The 14949-nt window shown below is 40.8% G+C and overlaps 2 protein-coding genes across 2 annotated transcripts; both read right to left on the minus strand.

Annotated features, from left to right (window-relative positions):
* Positions 1–1011: 1011 nt before the first annotated feature.
* LOC133995695 (AP-4 complex accessory subunit RUSC2) lies at positions 1012–7116 on the minus strand. The gene is made up of 9 exons (XM_062435167.1): positions 5770–7116; positions 5234–5453; positions 3973–4992; positions 2780–2856; positions 2491–2665; positions 2218–2323; positions 2081–2127; positions 1298–1976; positions 1012–1129 (listed from the first exon to the last, which is right to left on the minus strand). Exons 1-9 carry the CDS (start codon positions 7114–7116, stop codon positions 1012–1014), a joined length of 3789 nt encoding a protein of 1262 aa, XP_062291151.1.
* Positions 7117–13994: 6878 nt separating this feature from the next.
* LOC133995697 (liver-expressed antimicrobial peptide 2) lies at positions 13995–14725 on the minus strand. The gene is made up of 3 exons (XM_062435168.1): positions 14660–14725; positions 14333–14478; positions 13995–14028 (listed from the first exon to the last, which is right to left on the minus strand). The coding sequence occupies exons 1-3, from the start codon at positions 14723–14725 to the stop codon at positions 13995–13997; spliced, it is 246 nt and encodes an 81-aa protein (XP_062291152.1).
* Between the last annotated feature and the right edge of the window lie 224 nt (positions 14726–14949).

The raw sequence follows: 14949 nt of genomic DNA on the forward strand, positions 1-14949 counted from the left end.
TGTAAATTAATTGTCATATGTTTTTCATGACTGCAACCCTATTAATTGTGCTGCTGCCTGTCTTGGCCAGGACGCTCTTGTAAAAGATATTTTTTAACCCAACAAAACTTTTCCTGGTTAAATAAAGGTTAAGTAGAGATTAAATAAAAATGATCCTCAGCCACCTGCCTAATCTCAATCATGAAGCTTCATTTTATAACATGTATGAGCCCAAATTCCAAAGTTCACTGATAAAACAACAACAGAATTACGTTTTAAGATCAGAGGGTGGTGGCACCAGTTGTTCATAAGTTCAGCTTTGCCTTGTTATAATTTAAGTGTGATTCTAGTGCTGAAATCAAATGGTTAAAATGTACACAGACTGTTCAATGAGTGGAAATTTGTAAGTTCCACACAAAGTAGTTCTTATGCAGGGAATTCTGTCACTACTAAAGATTTAAATCACATTTCACAAAAATCACAGAACATACCTCAAATTACAAAATGTTACTGTATGCTAATGACGGACTGCTAAAATGGCCTCAGTTAGATTAGCATTATGTAATGAATACTGAATTATGAATACTGAGTATGAAATATTTCTCCATTTATGCACATAAATAAAACAAAGACCTACATTTACAAAAAGTGCAGATATGTTAAGTTAAATATAGACTGGCCCCTAAAACTGTCATTTTTGGCAGTTTCATTGCTGCTTGTGCTGCTTCGGAGTACTAGCAACAAATTGACCAATTACTTAAGTCTCTATAGAGACTTGATGTTGCTTATATGAATTTAGAAATTGATTTATGAACAGATAGTGCAGCAGTCCACCTTTAAACGCACAAAAGCTTGATGATTAAGGGCCATTGCGAAATCTGTTAATCTTGTAAAATAAGTGCTTTCTGATCAGTGCAGCAGTGAGATCCAGCACTGTGTTTTGCAGGGCTATGTACTATCATGCAGTTAAGACTTTTTGTTATCACAGTAAATAGTTTCCAGTCTGTCCTCCAAGCACAGAGGGTTTCATTTTCAACAGTCTTGGTCTTTGTCAGTCTGAGCTCCTCTTAGCTTCATCGACCTGATGGATTGAGCCAAAAGTCCAAGCTGTGATCTGTCCAAATACAGCCACTGTGACGGCCGCCTGCACCTATGAAGCCAATGATAAAAGAGGTATTGGTTATGAGTAGAGTTACAATGCCAAGTCTTCTAATCTAGATCCTATTCTCACAAGAAATCAACTCAAGATTTGTGAGGTATACGAATTAAAGTTTGAGTTTGAGGGTGAAAATCAAACTGCATAATTAGTACTTGTTACCTTCTGCTTTGTGCTCCAATGTGACTCTGCGAAACTTCCTCTGTCCTGGTGGAAGAATCAGCTCCTCCAAACAGTTTGGCCCAGCGCAGACCACCCTGACCAGGACTCTCAGCCTGGACACAAGGTGACACATTTGGGGTCCCATTGTCTTTCTCTCCCCTTCTCTCTTCTGGCCTACTATCCATACTTACTTGAGACCAATTATCTGGATAATTTTGGCTACAGTCCTCCCCTTCGGCCACACCGTCCATGAGATCAGGATCTTTCGGCCACCACTCTGGAATAGGAGCTAAACATGGACTCTTTAGCTGCATCTCTCCACACCCCAGCTTGTAGCAACTTGAATTCTGGGAACTGAGAGACTCTTCGTGATGCAGGCATGTCTGGTGTGAAATCTTAGTTGGCTGACTGCTGTAGCTGCCGTCTACCTTTCTGTCGGCTTGCAGTTGTGGCCAGCTGGTCACTAAGAGGGCAGAGCACGGTGGAGGTGGAGAAACACCCACCTCCTCAGGACACAGCTGTCTGTTGTGTAACAGTCGGGGCTCCAGGAGCAAGTTGAGGTCAAAGGGTAACACAGAAAGAGGCTGCAGCAGAAGTAGCAGCTCCTGAAACAAGGGCTGACACCGATCCAGTGACATGGACAGGAACCCCCAAGAATGGTAGTATGTTGTCACCACATCTATGGAGATAGCGAAAGACAGATAACCGAGCATTTGTTTACATTTATGGAACGGTAACAATAATTTAGAATAAAAATATATATAAAATTAACTGTGCACTTACCTTTTTGACTCTGAAGATGACTGAGCCAGAATTCCAAAGCTCTCAAGCTGAAAGAAAGCAAGTCATCAACAGATTTAGTTATAGTATTAGCATTCTTTGGCATCTTTAGCATCATCAAAAGTAATTTCAGTACATACTTAAGCAGGCCCATGATGAAGGCTCTCAGTCTCATGCAGTGGCTGCTGAGCTGGGGACATTGTCTGATTTTGGAGACCAGGCTGTGAAGGACCCTAGTAGATGGACCTGTAGCGGCAATTGACAAAGACAAAAAAAGAATTAATCAAAGAGCTCACAGAATGCACAATGTTCCCCCACCACTTTGTCAAGCCAACCAACCATCTAGTACTGCTTGGCAAACACATACAGAAGTACAATTTATGATCACTTAATTATACTTTAATTGTGTGTACCAATCCTAGTAGAGACTTCCACCACACTCCAGGAGTGGTTGCGGCGCTGCCCGATGATGAGATCCAGTTTGTGATCCCTGAGACCATCCTCTAAAATATTTTGGATTGTTGGACATAAATGTTCTAGGACCAGACCGGCGATTGTGGGACTCCGAGAGCTGTTACCCAGACGCATCTGTGGCATAAGGAAACAAGATATAATACAGTTTCTTTTTTGCTGATGCAAATTATTTGAGTCCAGTCCCAGACTGACACATCATTCAAGGTGCTTGGCTCTGCCAATTCATACCTTTTCTTCAGGGTCTCTGCTGCTGCCAAAATGAGCCATGATCAAATCCACTGCCCTGCTTACAGACCTTAGCAGACCTAGAGACATTGGAGGAGCAGATAAGTTGGAAGAGCTGAAGTTGTAATCAATGCTTTATACATTCTTTAGGCTGATGCAAAAGACTGAAATATTTACTTGTACAGTAATGTTACATTGCAAACATAAAGATCTTATTCCAGTTCTGTGTATTATTCATTGCTGAAAGCCTTGTTTTCTTAAAATAAGTGGAATATATCTGTTAAGCTGGTGTGATCATTTATCATCTGTTACGATAAAATAACTTGAATCTAGATTTTTTTCCTTCACTCCTGTGCTGCCTCATGCTGTCTGTCTTGTTCCAAGGTACAGACAATTATTTTGAGAAAATTGTTTATTTGTATTAGAAACAGGTTGAAACATTTTTTTTACTTTTAGGACACATTAACAAACAACAATAACTAGATTTTCACCTCACTTTCTGGGTCAACACATAAAAATATGCATATAGTGCTTTCAAGGTTCATTATCACATTAGAGGAATGCAAATGTGAAAGGGAACTGAAGATGAAAGAGTCCTCCATTTCCATTTCAGCAGTGATCCTCATTGACTTGCTTTTCTCCCTGCCTTTCTATCTCCATCTCTGGCTAGCCTCTGCAAATGTCACGGTAAATTCTTTATGCATGTTGATGCTGCCTGCAGTGCTGCACCACACTGACTCTTCACTGCTGCTGAAAATATCTGTCTTTGATCCTCCACCTCAAAAGGTTCACATTTATAAAATTAAATTGGCACCAAAATGTCCATATGGTAGTACTAAAGCAAAAATGATTAGGTGTATTATAAATCATTAGCACTGTTTCTACTGCATCACTCTCTTTATCCTCGTCCTCTCTTGGAGCGTGTAGTCGCACACGCATAGGCTACAGAGCAGAAGGCTTAGCCAATCCTGTGCAGGGAGAGTTAAAAATAGGTCATGTTTGAGTGGAAGCCCCTTCAGGGTATTGAAGGCACTGCTGCAGCACAGTGAGTTTCTAATGCTGCTCTCCAGAAGAGCTCATCACTGGATAGACAATCAAGGAGGAAACAAATCATTACTGCTACTTGGTTACTTTTCCCTCCATTCAGCTTCACATGTTTTATGCACACTGATATCATGTCATTAATTGAGTCTCACCTCTCCTCTGAAGATGGCTGATTGACATAGATTCATAAGATGTATCGGGCGAGAGGCAGAACTCTGTGGGCGGCCTGTCACTCAGGATCAGCGATTCGCTGTGTTGACTCTGACTCTGTTTCCCAGCAGAGTCCTGGGCTTGCTTTGGATGCAACCCAGAAGTAGCTAAGGAGAGCAGAGAACTCAAAGAGGAGAGAGGAGCAACTGAGGAGAAGGCAGCTGTAAAACTACTGTGAAAAAAGCTGGAGTCAGCTGCAGATGCAATGCAATTCTGAGGGAATGTCTTTTGTGGTTGCGGAGTTTTTGGAGGAGACATGGACACCTGCAGGTTTGGGTGATGGGTGTCCAGAGTTGTTAGGGGTAAAGTGGGCGGTGTATGAGAGAATACTGCATGGTAGGAGCTGCAGGTCTGATTTGGACTGCTTTTTGGCTCAGTGTTGGCACAGCTCTGCTCAGGGGTGAGGTTGATAAGGTCCTGGTAGGTAGGAATTTTAACAAGGCTAGGTGGATTTGGAGCAGAGATCAGATTTATAAAAGAGTTAGTCTGTGTGTTGAATGAGGATGGGCTTGTTTTATCTTGCGCTTGAACCAGTCTGGGCTTTGGACTAGTGTTAGTTGGATATAGGCTGCTCTTTGATGTACATGGACTTGGGCGTCCGTGGCTTCTGGTGGACTGGCTCCATGTGTGTCTGCGGCTGATGCGCTCTGGGCTTGGCGTGCAGGTGGAGCAGCTATCAGAGCTCGAAGGGGCCTCCAGGAAGATAGGGCATCGGCTGCCCATTGGTGATATCTGAAGATTAGAAAAGCACTGACTTCTTTTGCCCTTGAACTTGAAGCTTGGTTGGGAGTTACTGGACTTGGTACTCTTTTGATTTATGTACTGCTCCAGAAGACAGCCCAAGTGCTGGGCCTGGGCTTGGGGCTTCTCACTGGGAATGAGAACAAAGGGCTGGATGGGCAGAGAGGTTGGCCTCTGGGCTTTACTGTAGCGTACCACTGGATTTACAACTGCACATGCTCCTGAGAAGAAAGAAGAGCACAAGAAACCATAAGTTGTCACTTGACAGGAAATCTCTTCCTGTTCTTTAATTTTTCTGGTTTTGTATCTTTGCTTATTTTACCCTCCCACTTATAAAAATCAAGCAACAAAGAAAATATTACACATCTCTCTTAGCTATTGCCTTACCTTCCTCAGTAGCATTAGAATCACAGTGTTTCTGCTGCAAAGTCACAGATGGCTGTGTGGATGCAACGCTTGTACCTTGGCATATACAGCTATGTGGGCTACAATGGCAGGGGCACAGCAAACCGGGAGAGTGGGAGGGGTTTTGGATGCTGTCTGTTTGTTTCTTCCTGCAGAGGGATTTCTCAGTGGAGGTGGTGGCAACCTGGTAATCATAGGTCTCAAACTGCAAGCTGTCAAACCTGGTGCTGCACTGTGCGGAAGAGAACCTTATTTCCCTTTGTGAATCTTCTTTTTCCTGATGGTGATGCAGAAAAGACAAAACTGTTTAAGTTTACACAACCAAATCATATATGCATTTTCTCACAAAATGTCGGTTCCACTTTCTAATAGATGACATTTTAAAAGGGCTTACAAGTTTTTGCTTCATTGAAGGAATGATTTAACAATTTGGGAAACTGATTTAACTTAAATAGCTTATTGGCTATCTTGCTCAGATGTGAAGACTGATAGCAGAGATATTATTTCTGGTAATTTTCCTCTAGAAGTCTATGTTAAGTATACCCATCATCTAATTCAACACAAAGATGAGAGCTGTTTTATTCTAATATTACCTTCTTGACTTCTTTGTGTTGTTTTTCTTTCTTATGATTGACAAGCAGGTGCTCAGAGGGAGCGAGGGGGCTACTTCTGCCCTGACCCTCAGGGCAGCTGGTGAGGCTAGACCAGGCTGGGCTGGGTGACTGAGAGGAAAGGTCACAAGTCACAAGCTTGTAATACTTCTGATTGGTCCCCATGGCCAGTGTGGCCTGGCTTTGCAGACAGGCGGCCAGGTCTGAGACCTCCAGAGAAGAGAGACCTGGAGGTAGTGGCTCCAGGGAGTAAAGATTGCAGTTAGAGTCGAGCCCTTGAGGAGACCAACGGGAAGGAGAGGGCATCAGGTCAACCTCCTCTTTCAGGGGAGTGTAAGCTCTCACGTCACGCTGATGCATGTACACAGGTGGAGTCTGGGGAACAGGTTGGAGGTTGAGGAATACAGATCCCTCAGATGACTGAGAGGGATGAACTGCCGGGCTGCTGAGATCATGAGGTGTTTCGGGGTTGTTGCTCTTGTTATAGATAGTGCAGAAGTTAACCAAGACACCATCAGAACTGTTGCAGGAAGAATCGCTGACATACTCTGTGTGAGCGTTGGAGAACAACTCTGGGGAACATTTGTGTTGAGTGTGGAAGCAGCAGGACGTCTTATCTGCCATTCTGTCTGAGTCCTGCTCTCCACAAGCCAGCATCATGATGCCAGATCTGCTCATATGGTAGCACTGGCATTCAGTTTGCAGTGAGTCCAACTGGTTAGGCTGGTTAGAGAGCCACTCTTGCTCACTCTCAGCAGCTAGTATCGTCCCCTCATTTCCCCATTCACTGTCCATGTCCCTACGGGGTATTGAATCATTTCTCGCACCATTGCTTAGTGGCCAGTTGGAATTTCCATGCAACACAAAAGATGAGTCCTCATGATATCTGTGTAGATTATCTCCATCACTATCTTCATCCTCCTCATCCTCATCTAGCTCTGTATTAGGAAGGAATGAGTTGTGTGACCGCAGAATACTTCTAGCTCCACAGTTTTCCTTCTTCAGATGGGAACTTGTTTCCTCTGGCGACGAGGTGGAATCGTACCTCCCGCTGCTGTCACTGGCCCCCTCCTCCTCTGTTCGGTCCTCATTGAGACTACTGAGGCTGCTGGAGAAATGTCTTCGTCCACCGGTGAAGGTGTGCTCCCGATCAAGCGAGTCTCGCTCTGGGAGGGACACAGCTCGAGTCAGGCCTACTGAGCACAGACGACTTGGCCTCTTGGCCGAGCTACACAGGGCCTGGACAGGAAGTTGCCAAGTGGGAAGCTGAACCACAGGAAAGTGGCACGCTATCAGGGTGTCCCCTGAGAGACTGGATGTTCCAATCATACTAATGGAGGGTGGATGATGGCAACCAACTCCATGTTCCTGAAGTTAGATCCTGCAAGAACAGAATAGAATAGATTCACTTCTAAGAGCGATAAAGATGCTTTAAATGTAATATCAGTGATGAGGATACGTGTTCAGAACTTCCCAAGACACATGGAGCATTAAGTAAGCATTAAATGCATTGAATTTGCTTCATAAGAATATATTAATGAGAATTAAAAAACTCAAGTTCATGAAATAATAAAGTTGAGAGCAGTATTAGATTCAATTCTACAAGGGAAGGCACAGGGGAGTCTAGAGTCTTAAGATAGTAAGAAATAAGGTTACACTTGTGTAGAGTGGAGTTGCCATTATGCTCTATTTGTACATTTGGATGAAGCAGACATGTTTTAATGTGAAATATAAATACTTTGGATCATGTATTCGTATCCTTCTTGCTGGTTGTGTGCATATGTGTTTATGTTGTTCTCCCTGTGGGCCTGCTGCTCGATTTCTCCCAGTTATTTGGCCACACTGCTTTTTGTAATTGCAGTCTTATCACATATACAGATTAAGGATAAACATTGCCAGTGGTCATTCTAGCTGTAGAGCTGGGACACGCTCATTGCCTCAGGGACCCAATTACAGATTTGAGTGCTTATCTGCCTTCAATTTCTCTGTATGGAGGTGCCAGACTTTTTCAATATATAAAATGATTAGTCAGAGTGGTAAGGGGAGTCTTGAGAGAAAAAATACATGTAAAACCATCACACCGAAATAGAAAAACATAAAGCACAACTTGTCTGCTCCCTCACTTCGCACCACTGGTCCTCCAGTCAAAGTCCTACTGTGTTGTCTGCTTTTGGCCCTCAGCACAGCCTACCCTCCATAATTCAGTCAACCATTAACAAACTCCTCCCTTCTTTGCCTGGTCCAACCACAGGCTATCACAGTTACTCAGCTGCTTCTGTAACTAGGGCAGCTGCACTGCAGAGATGCTCCGCTGGCACTGCTAAGAGTAAATACATTTTCACATCATTTACTTAATTCAAAGTGTTTCAACACATTTGGACATTTCTTCTGATTTTTACAGACATTGAGCTTGAAACACAAAAGGTAAACACAAGCTGCATAGTAATGATAATCACCCTTTCATGAAATATATTAAATTTTTAAAAAGTAATTACAAAGCATCGTTGAACTCTGCACATAAAATATTTAAACTTCAGTAAGTGCAGGTAGTTTAATTTTGCAACATTCAACCACAAAGAAGAAGAAGAGAGAAAAGTGTATTCTAATTAAACAATTGATATAAATTATCAGCAATAATAAATATATAGCATCCTCTGATATCTCCTTCAACACAGTTATATATCTGCAGTTTATTTAAACTAGAAAAATAATGTCCATCAATCATCATAAAATCATGTCCATAAAATGTGCCTAAGTGTTGCTCTGCTACTGAATGGGCATGATGTATAAACAATGTAAACATCTGTAGCAGATTACCATGAAGTGCTAATCCTCTTCACCATCACGTTGCTACTGTAAACAACATCCCTGCCATGGGAACAAAGAGTAAACACTTCAATAACATGCTCATAGGCAGTGACCCCCCCTTACAGTAACTTCTGATCATGTATCCCTAATAAACTGGGTTAATCTATGTTTATGATGCAATGTCCAGGAGATGATTTAAATTTTAATTTCTAGCCAAATTACACCTCCAAGTATATTTTACACATTATCACAGCAGCTAAATGTACCATTATAGAGGACTAGAGAAACTCTCTGCTTTTTTTTTAAAGCTGGTGGAATAAAGAATACTGAGCTATTGATAGTGCTGCTGAAAGACAGGACACCATTTATCAATACAGCTCTAATTGTGGCACACCCACACACTGCATATATTTCATACAGTGTAATCCTCCAGATATGATGAAATTACATGACATTGTTTATTATTTTATGTGTACCAGGCAATTTTTAGGTCTGCTATTTCTGGGGGGGAAAAGTGCCTAAGTGCATTAGGGTAGTGTTTAACATTCACAGAAACATATGGAGCTCAAAACACATTTCAATTAATACCAAAAATAGCATCTTTAACCCCAATGTAAAGCAGGTGATGCTGCATGAATCAGAGACATGGAGAAGAACAACACACAAACAAGCTGCAAACATTCACACTTGCCTCGGGAGAATACTAAAAATCTGGTAGAGAGACGTCAGCAATGCGGACCTGTGGAAAAGAATAAGCTAGGATCTCCAAAAAATGGAGTTGGATTGGACACACCCTTAGAAAACCTGACGCAAACATCAGCCAACAATCCCTGAAATCGGAAGCCTATGGGGAGGACCAAGGGAAAAAGGTTGCCCCCCCTGGAGAAGAGACGCCCAGGCAGCAATGTATGGGAGTGGGCTCAACTGGGAAGATCAAGAAAGAACCGTCAACAGCCGAGTGAGGTGGAGGACATCGGTCAATGGCCTATGCTCCAGCAGCAACGGGCTAAAGTCAAGCAAGTCAATTTAATTGCGTAACTCTTTCTCACAGGAGGCAGAGTGGGCAGACTTTAAATCTCAGGTCCTAAATTTGGTATTCACTGTGTTGCTCAAGGACACTTCCCAATTTGTCATTGAATCATTTAAAATTAGCATGTTATCATTTGATTATTATGGCTAATTTCTCTCGTATGTAGTAATGTTATAGGAGGGATATGATCCTCGAAGGAGCCACTTTGCGTTGAATTCTGATTCATCCTGTCGCCACTTAATTTCAACAGTTCAATAGCACAGGAAAGTAGGCCAGAGTGACTGACTAGCTGTCTGCAGAGGACTAACAGTTCCACTGCAAAGCGGATACAATTCTTGCATGTTGTCATCGAAGGAAGGCCCCTAAGTTGCAGCACAGAAATGTATGCCAAACAGGCTCTGTCCCCTTAGCACTAGAGCACACTGAGATGATGGTGATTAACTGACTATTTCACCGGGAAATGTCTGTCACATCAAGTCAGCCATCTCACATGAGGGATGGGACTCGTGGGTCTGTTTGGGAGAGTCTGAGGCCCACCGCTGTTGTGCTTGGAAACAGACTCAGATCATGATGATGCTGCTGCTTGTAATCAGTGAAGTCTCTCTGTAATGAGACGGCATCTTTATGGTTCATATTGATCTATGTTCCCGTGGGGGGGAAAGTTTCAGTAAGAACTCAGTAATAGTTAAACATGATCAGATCAGATGTGATGTTTGACCTAAATCTAAAAAGTACGAGCAATATGAGCAGATGACGAAGAGGAAAAAGGTCATAAATGATAGCTGCACTGTTTAGTCAGATCCCTGTGTGTGTATGTATGTATATATGTATGTATGCATGTGTGTGTGTATGTATGTGTGTGTAGTTTGCATAATGAAAATGAAATATTCTTACAGGCTGAAGTGGGATAACTAAATAACAAGAGATTTTAGTGCACACATGCCAAAGAAGCATACATGATAGAGGGAGCATCTCTCGTTCCATCATACACACACATTGACTAAAAGCACACACACACTAAACACCCAGACAGTCTTAAACCCAGACAAAGTGAGACAAGCGATTCCAATCAACACAATCAAGACAGAAGGGAATAATTGACTTAAAAGCACATTTAAAAAAAAGCTCTCATGCATTTTTAGCATCTTTTTAATAACACCTACTTGAAACCAGCTGTCAGTCACATATGAAATCCATCCTCTTCTTCTGGATGACTTTGTTATGTAGGTGTCTCATAAATACGTGGCTGGATCCAAAATTATACAACCAAAGCAATTTTTTAAAAAACACATGCGAGAGCTCGACGCAGCTTTGACGTCAAAGATGCATCAAAAAAGCCAATTGTTCAGCTATGTTACCTGATATCTAGGCTGAAAATGAACGGGTTATTCCGGTGATGTATAACTATTATAAAGGGTGATATGAAACCGGGTCCGACGTTGATGTCCGGACAGACACAGCGGTCTCCACGCCGCTGCTTCAGCGATGCTCCAGCTGGCAGAGATATTGCGTCACGGCGGCTTTGACCAATGAGGAGGGACAAACTGCTGCCACTCAAAGTATCCAAGACACCTGGTAGGAAAAGAGTTCAACATGCACACCTTTTTTTTCTTTTTTCTGTTTGTTTTGTTCTTGTGATAAAAATAAACATCAACCTTATGACTTATAGTCTAGTTTTAGCATAATCTTGGCAATAATGATGAGTCACAAATATAAGCTTTTTTTTTTAAACAGTGAGGGCCATTGAGAGCAAGCTTTCTTTTACAAGGATGCCCTGATTACAGTAAATATAAAAAAAGTAAAAGCACACACAAGTTACAGTATACACCAACGGCTTATACAACAAACAGGCCAAAGACATCAACATATGATCATTTAACCATTGTATCACTACAAAGAAGACAGATGTGTTTACACTGCACTATGACATTCCACACAGATTTAAATTAAAATGGATGAGCTTGTCTAACTTTATAGGTTTCTGATCCACTTCTGTGGAGCAGAGTATTTAAAAGCCCGTTTCCTGATCTCAGAGCTATGCTTTTGAGGACCTTAATAGTCTTGGGAAGTGTGACAATGATCTAATTTTATAAAGACAGGAAGTTTTCCAATAAGTGTTTTTTTTACATAATTAGAATACATTGCTTTTAATCTTCTCACTACTAATGACACAACTCTCTTTAGTATTGTATACATGTAATATATTATAATATAGTATGAAACAATACATTCTGAAGCCATCCCCAGATATGAACCTGAGGACAGAATGATAGGCTGCATTGAGAGGTGTAAGAGTAGAGGCAAGAGAGTGCATATAAATTGCATTGCCATAGTCCATAATAGATAAAAAGGTTGCTTCTGTAATTATGTGTAACGCATGTCTTCTATAAAAGCATGCCAGATTTGCTTTAAAGGGCTTAGTCAGTTGATTAATATGTTTCTTCAAGCACAGCTTGTCGTCAAGCCAGAAACCAAGGTATCTATAAGAGGATAATCTTTCAGTTGCTGTCCCCGTGCAGCACAGAAATCAAAATGCAGGTTTTGAAATATGAAACACAATAATAATTTTGACATGTTGCCTACAAGCAAAAAACAATATATTTTCTTCACTCCTTGCTGTTTTAAATCTTTTTATTATTAAAAAAAGAAAGAAAAGATAGAATCATGCATATACATTGTAAACAGTGATTGAAATAAATAGTTTATACCATATTGCACTTGGTCACACCACCAATGTTGTGGCGCCATGTTCATCTCATTAAACCTGGCTCAGGGTGCCCTCCAGTGGTGAAAATGAGCAATAAGTTTCAACTATTGTATCCATTTCTATGTGAATGTCACCATCATAGGTGCATTTCACATATTAGGTAATAATCCACATATTGGTAGTGTTGTTCTCTGGTATAAAAGGTAATCCTGGCTTCATTTCACTGCTCATTGCAGATGAGTGCAAACTACTTGAAGTCTTCTTTCTCACTGGATGTTTTGGATGGATGCAGATGAATGCCATGACTAAATGTTGACCTCTTGCATGCTATGCTATGCTGTGGAAGTGAATGAAGATAACTGGGAGCAATTGTGTTTTCTGTTTTTTTCTTCATGAAGTGCCCTGCTATTCACCAGCTTCTCTATGTTGAGCAGCTTGATGCCTTCCATGAAGTCTGAGAGCATCCCCCTCCCCCATCCAGACCATTTGCTCATCCCTTTATGTAAACATATATCCCAGTATGATAAGAAAGAGGAAGCCTCATCAAGTCTATTATGTTAACCGGTTTTAGTACTGGACTGAGCAGACTGACACTCGGACAGCATGTGGGCAGCTGACAGATAGCAAAGGTCAGCCACCTTTTTATCATGCATGATTAACTCTTCTCATCAACACAACACATAAAAGAGCTGAGAAAGCATTTTTACATTTGTTCTCTTCAAACCACACATTACTGAGAATTTGACATAGTAACAGTGTCAAAAATATCCTCACAATTCCCAACTACCTTACTATCCATTTAAGGTTAAAAGTAACCTTTGACATAATTATATCTACTGCTTTTGACCCAGTAACCTATCAGTATTGTTTTATTCACAGTGTATTGACATTTTTAGTTTCTTTTGGCGTTTCATTATTTTTAACAAGCTTTTTTAAAAGAAAAACAACAAAATAATGTATAATTGAAAATGTAAAGGCAGTTAGGCTAAGCTTCTCCCTTTAAGTAAGGACTTATGAGAAGTGCATCACCACTTTATGGATTTGGATGAATGAATACAGAAACACCAAATTTGACCAGAAAACTTATTTGCCAACCAACATCCAAAGTTTTTTTTTACATTATTCAGTTGCATTAAAGATGTAGCAGGAACTGTGAGGAATACTTTAATTTTTTTTATGAACTTGTTTTACAGTTAAAGACAAACACATTTGGGCAGCACAACCACGTGAAAAAATATAAAGTATATTTAAGTATTTACATTATTTACAATATGTTACAAATAAATAGAATAATAAAATGAACCAATAAACTCAGAGCACCTCACGAACAACTGTGGATCAATATTTATATTTTCTTATTAAAACATGTTTAGATTGATACAGCCTGTCTGATGTTCTGTATGTTCTCTGAAGAAATGAATTGCAGTCTATGTGGGGTCATTTGGCTGTTCATGTGACTTTTACAGCTTTGTTTTGCTTCAGTTCAGTGCCAGATTAGATTATTCTGACTTAACGTACAGTCATAAAATACTAGCAGGTCGTCAGTTCAGGTGGGGTTGTCATAGCAATCATTTTTGCAGTATTTGATATCTTTAGTCCACCAAGCAGATGTTTGTGTTGTAGACAGCCACTCCGATGGAGTTTTGTTTGTGTATCTCCTCTTCAGGGTGATTTCCAGAAGGAACAGATATTTTTCCTGTAAAGATAAAAGGCAATTTTATTACAGTGTCATCAGTTTCTGACTTCATCCTTGCAAAGCAAAATGCACGTGGACACAACTTTACATGACTAACGGAACTGTTAGTGCACCAGTAACATTTAAAAAAATTATCCTTATATACTATTTTATGTTGTGTAATTTCCTTCAGATTTATTAATGTCAAAAACCCTTAAAGCAGTTAATGGAATGTGACAAAAAGACATCTTCTGACTGGGTGATGAAGTACATTTTTCAAATATTTGTGTTTATGCTTCAACACCTCCGAGAGCCTCTGCTGTACCTGCAGTATTTTGTGCCGCACTCTAAGTGATCTCTGCAGCTGGCACCCACTGGCTTCATGCTGTTCCAACGCCATAGTAGTGACCGTTTGGTCCGCTGGATCAACCCATTCCATGCACCATCTTCAGGTATGGGCAGTGAATTGACCTGGAAAGGCAAATATAAGACCTTTATAGAGCTATGATGACACTCATGATATATGGTGATAACACTGAAAACAGTAACTCCATCAACATCAAAGGCTATGTGTGCTCTAGTAGAACAAAAGAAATGGAGGCAATTCTCCCCATCCAGGATATAAACAGCAATATTAAGTTTATTAACTTACCTGAATGGCACACATCAGAGACATAAAAACTGTAAGAACGATGATTCTTTCCTGAAGAGTCCTCATTGTGTTTGCGGATCAGGTTCAAGAGAGAAGCTGTTCTGTGGCAAGACTGGTGAGCCGTCCCATGCCTTGTATTAAAGGCTTTAATTAGGTTGGGGAGGAGTCGCACTTTGACAGATATCAAAGATTAATTTTCCAATTATAGTCACTGCTTTAAAGAGTGACTGATGTTTAGCAGAGAAGCTTGTCTCAAGTCAGTGATGTAAATCTCTTTGCACATTGGGACT

This window comes from Scomber scombrus, chromosome 15, assembly GCF_963691925.1.
Source record: "Scomber scombrus chromosome 15, fScoSco1.1, whole genome shotgun sequence".
In the NCBI taxonomy this organism is placed as follows: Eukaryota; Metazoa; Chordata; class Actinopteri; order Scombriformes; family Scombridae; genus Scomber; species Scomber scombrus.

What these genes read in the sequence shown, in the direction of transcription:
- LOC133995695 (XM_062435167.1), bottom strand. Translation starts at nt 7,116, where the DNA reads ATGATTGGAACATCCAGTCTCTCAGGGGACACCCTGATAGCGTGCCAC. An exon ending in GGAAGTCTCTACTAGGATTG is followed by an intron (nt 2,324 to 2,490) that starts GTACACACAATT and finishes TTGCCGCTACAG; the next exon opens with GTCCATCTACTAGGGTCCTT. An exon ending in TCATCTTCAGAGTCAAAAAG is followed by an intron (nt 1,977 to 2,080) that starts GTAAGTGCACAG and finishes CTATCTCCATAG; the next exon opens with ATGTGGTGACAACATACTAC.
- LOC133995697 (XM_062435168.1), bottom strand. Translation starts at nt 14,725, where the DNA reads ATGAGGACTCTTCAGGAAAGAATCATCGTTCTTACAGTTTTTATGTCT. An exon ending in CTCTGATGTGTGCCATTCAG is followed by an intron (nt 14,479 to 14,659) that starts GTAAGTTAATAA and finishes TTGCCTTTCCAG; the next exon opens with GTCAATTCACTGCCCATACC. An exon ending in TGCGGCACAAAATACTGCAG is followed by an intron (nt 14,029 to 14,332) that starts GTACAGCAGAGG and finishes TTATCTTTACAG; the next exon opens with GAAAAATATCTGTTCCTTCT.